Source organism: Bison bison, unplaced genomic scaffold (assembly GCF_000754665.1).
Source record: "Bison bison bison isolate TAMUID 2011002044 unplaced genomic scaffold, Bison_UMD1.0 scf7180017858770, whole genome shotgun sequence".
NCBI lineage: Eukaryota > Metazoa > Chordata > Mammalia > Artiodactyla > Bovidae > Bison > Bison bison.
The window spans coordinates 1,835,145-1,837,303 of record NW_011489342.1 but is presented as its reverse complement, the minus strand read 5'-3'; the positions used below and the strand labels follow the sequence as shown (position 1 = coordinate 1,837,303).

General features: G+C 59.5%; 1 protein-coding gene across 1 annotated transcript in view; it reads left to right on the top strand.

Moving 5' to 3' along the window:
• FAM188B (family with sequence similarity 188, member B) overlaps positions 1-2,159 on the top strand; it is a 91,807-nt gene that overhangs the window by 77,718 nt on the left and 11,930 nt on the right. The window contains exons 14-15 of the mRNA XM_010829398.1: positions 1,282-1,462; positions 2,058-2,130. Of these exons, the coding sequence (XP_010827700.1) occupies positions 1,282-1,462; positions 2,058-2,130 (254 nt within the window). The remainder of the gene's footprint in view (positions 1-1,281; positions 1,463-2,057; positions 2,131-2,159) is intronic.

Sequence of the window (2,159 nt, the reverse complement as noted above, 5' to 3'; positions counted from 1 at the left end):
CCTATCTCCCCACTGGAAAAATAATTCCCATTCTTTCCTTAATCCACAGGCTGCGGCTGTAAATACCTGAGCGTGCAAACATCTCCCCGGGGCTGGTGGGGATTAGGCCGAATCAAGCCTGGCCCACTGCACGTACAGAACTGAAGCAGCCAGGGCCCAGGGTTGGGAATCACAGGTGACAGGGAGAGAGCATGTCCAAGTCTGGCCACCAAGGGGCGGGCCAGCCACGCATCTGAGTGGGGTGGGGGCCGGGCCCCGCCTCTCCCCTTTGCAGATCCAACAACAGGAGGGCCCTGACGTTGGTCCCGGGCATCTGCCTTGCCCGCAGCATTCCTCTACCATGAAGGTCCTCTGCTGGGGACTTTCCAAAGGACTTCCTCCTTGGGAACTTCCACCATCATTCTCCCCTTCCCTGCTTTTCCCTGATGCCTGCCATTCCCTCAAGGTCTCTGGACATTTGTCCTGGCATCACCCACTGATGCTCACCCAGAGGCCCTCCTTCCCTTCTCCCCCTGGCTCCAGCCCCACCTCTCTTCAAGCTGAATTCTTAGCTCACGTTCCGTTTCAATCACCAGGACCTTCAGTCATCAAACGTTTGCTTGTGTCGACTGATACTCCCCGCACTGCTGCTAAGGGTATATAGTCCGTGCAAGAGGCAGGCAGACACGCTGTTGTAGGGCAGAGGGATGCGCTGTGGCAGAGGAGGGTGGGTACTTGGTACCTAGTTCCCACCCTCACCCCGGGAGCCAGAAGCGGGACGTGATGCGTGCTCTCTGACTGGGTTGTCCGGATGATGCAGGACCTGAAGGAGAAGGGAGGTGTACTCGTGGACAGGATGCAGGCCTGAGGCTTGCCCTGCTGGATTAGTTTGAGGACTGGTGAGAGGCCCTGTGTGGCTGCGGCTGGGCAGGGGAGGGTATAGGAAGAACCGGTTAGGAGGTCATTGATGGGGGCAGAGGGGCTGGACATGTGGGGGCCTTCGGTGGCAGGATGGGCAGCACCACATGCCAGCTTGCTACCAGAGATGAGGTGAGGGTGACACCTGCCTTTCAGGCTGGGGTATCTCCTTATGACTGTCTGTGGGGCAAAGGCCCTGGGAGGGATGGGCTCAGTGGGCAGGGACAGCCCTGTGTCAGTGAGCAGCATACACAGGCCGGGATCCCCCACAGGGCCTCGCTGAGGTCAGCCCAGGCCTGGGCTTGGACAGAAGATGCGCCAACCTGCTTCCCTGGGTGGCACATTGCATCGGGTATCCCCATCTGCTCCCTCTCCCTTGTCCAGGTGGGCTGCTTCCTGAAGACCCCGAGGTTCCCCATCTGGGTGGTGTGCAGCGAGAGCCACTTCAGCGTCCTCTTCAGCCAGCAGCTTGAGCTGCTGCGAGATTGGAGGGCTGAGCGGCTCTTCGACCTATACTACTATGACGGCCTGGCCAACCAGCAGGAGCAGATCCGGCTGACCGTCGGTGCGCCACCTCCCCACCCATCCTGTGCGACCGGGGAGCCTACAGACTGGTCGGGGACGCCGGCCTTAGCACGCCCACTCAGGGCAGGCAGAGAACAATGCAGACTCAACTGCTGGGACTGGGGGGTCAGAGGGCAAGTAAGAGCAGTGCCTCCTGCAGGAGGGGGCCAGCACTGGGCCTTGAGAAATGGTGGGCTTAAAGGGTGGGAGGTGAGGGGGAGACTACATAGGAAAGAGCATCATGCCAGCAAGTTTGGGTTTTTATTCTCCAGGCAAAGGGGAGCTATGGAAGGTTTTGGAGCAAGGGGAGTGATGGGATGAGATATGTTTTTGGAAAAAACTATTCTGGTAGCTGAAGTGGAGCAGGAGGGTGGGGTAGAGACTGGAGATGGGAAGCCAGTGAGTAGGTTCTGTGGTATCTGGGTCAGAGCTGACGGGCAGGAACCAGGGAGGGTCCAAATGAGAGAAGAGCGGTAGCTGCCCGAGGACTCAGGTCCGAGGAGTCAGGTCCGAGGAGTAGGGTTGTTGATGCTGACCTCAGGTGAGCCCGGGCCTGGCTGATGACCGTGTGCCTCTCTCTCTCCCTCCCTCCCCAGACACCACCCAGACCGTCCCTGAGGACAGAGACAACGGCCTCGTCCCTCCCCTTGAGCTCTGCATCAGAACCAAGTGAGTCAGGCGCATCTCTGACTTCGGAG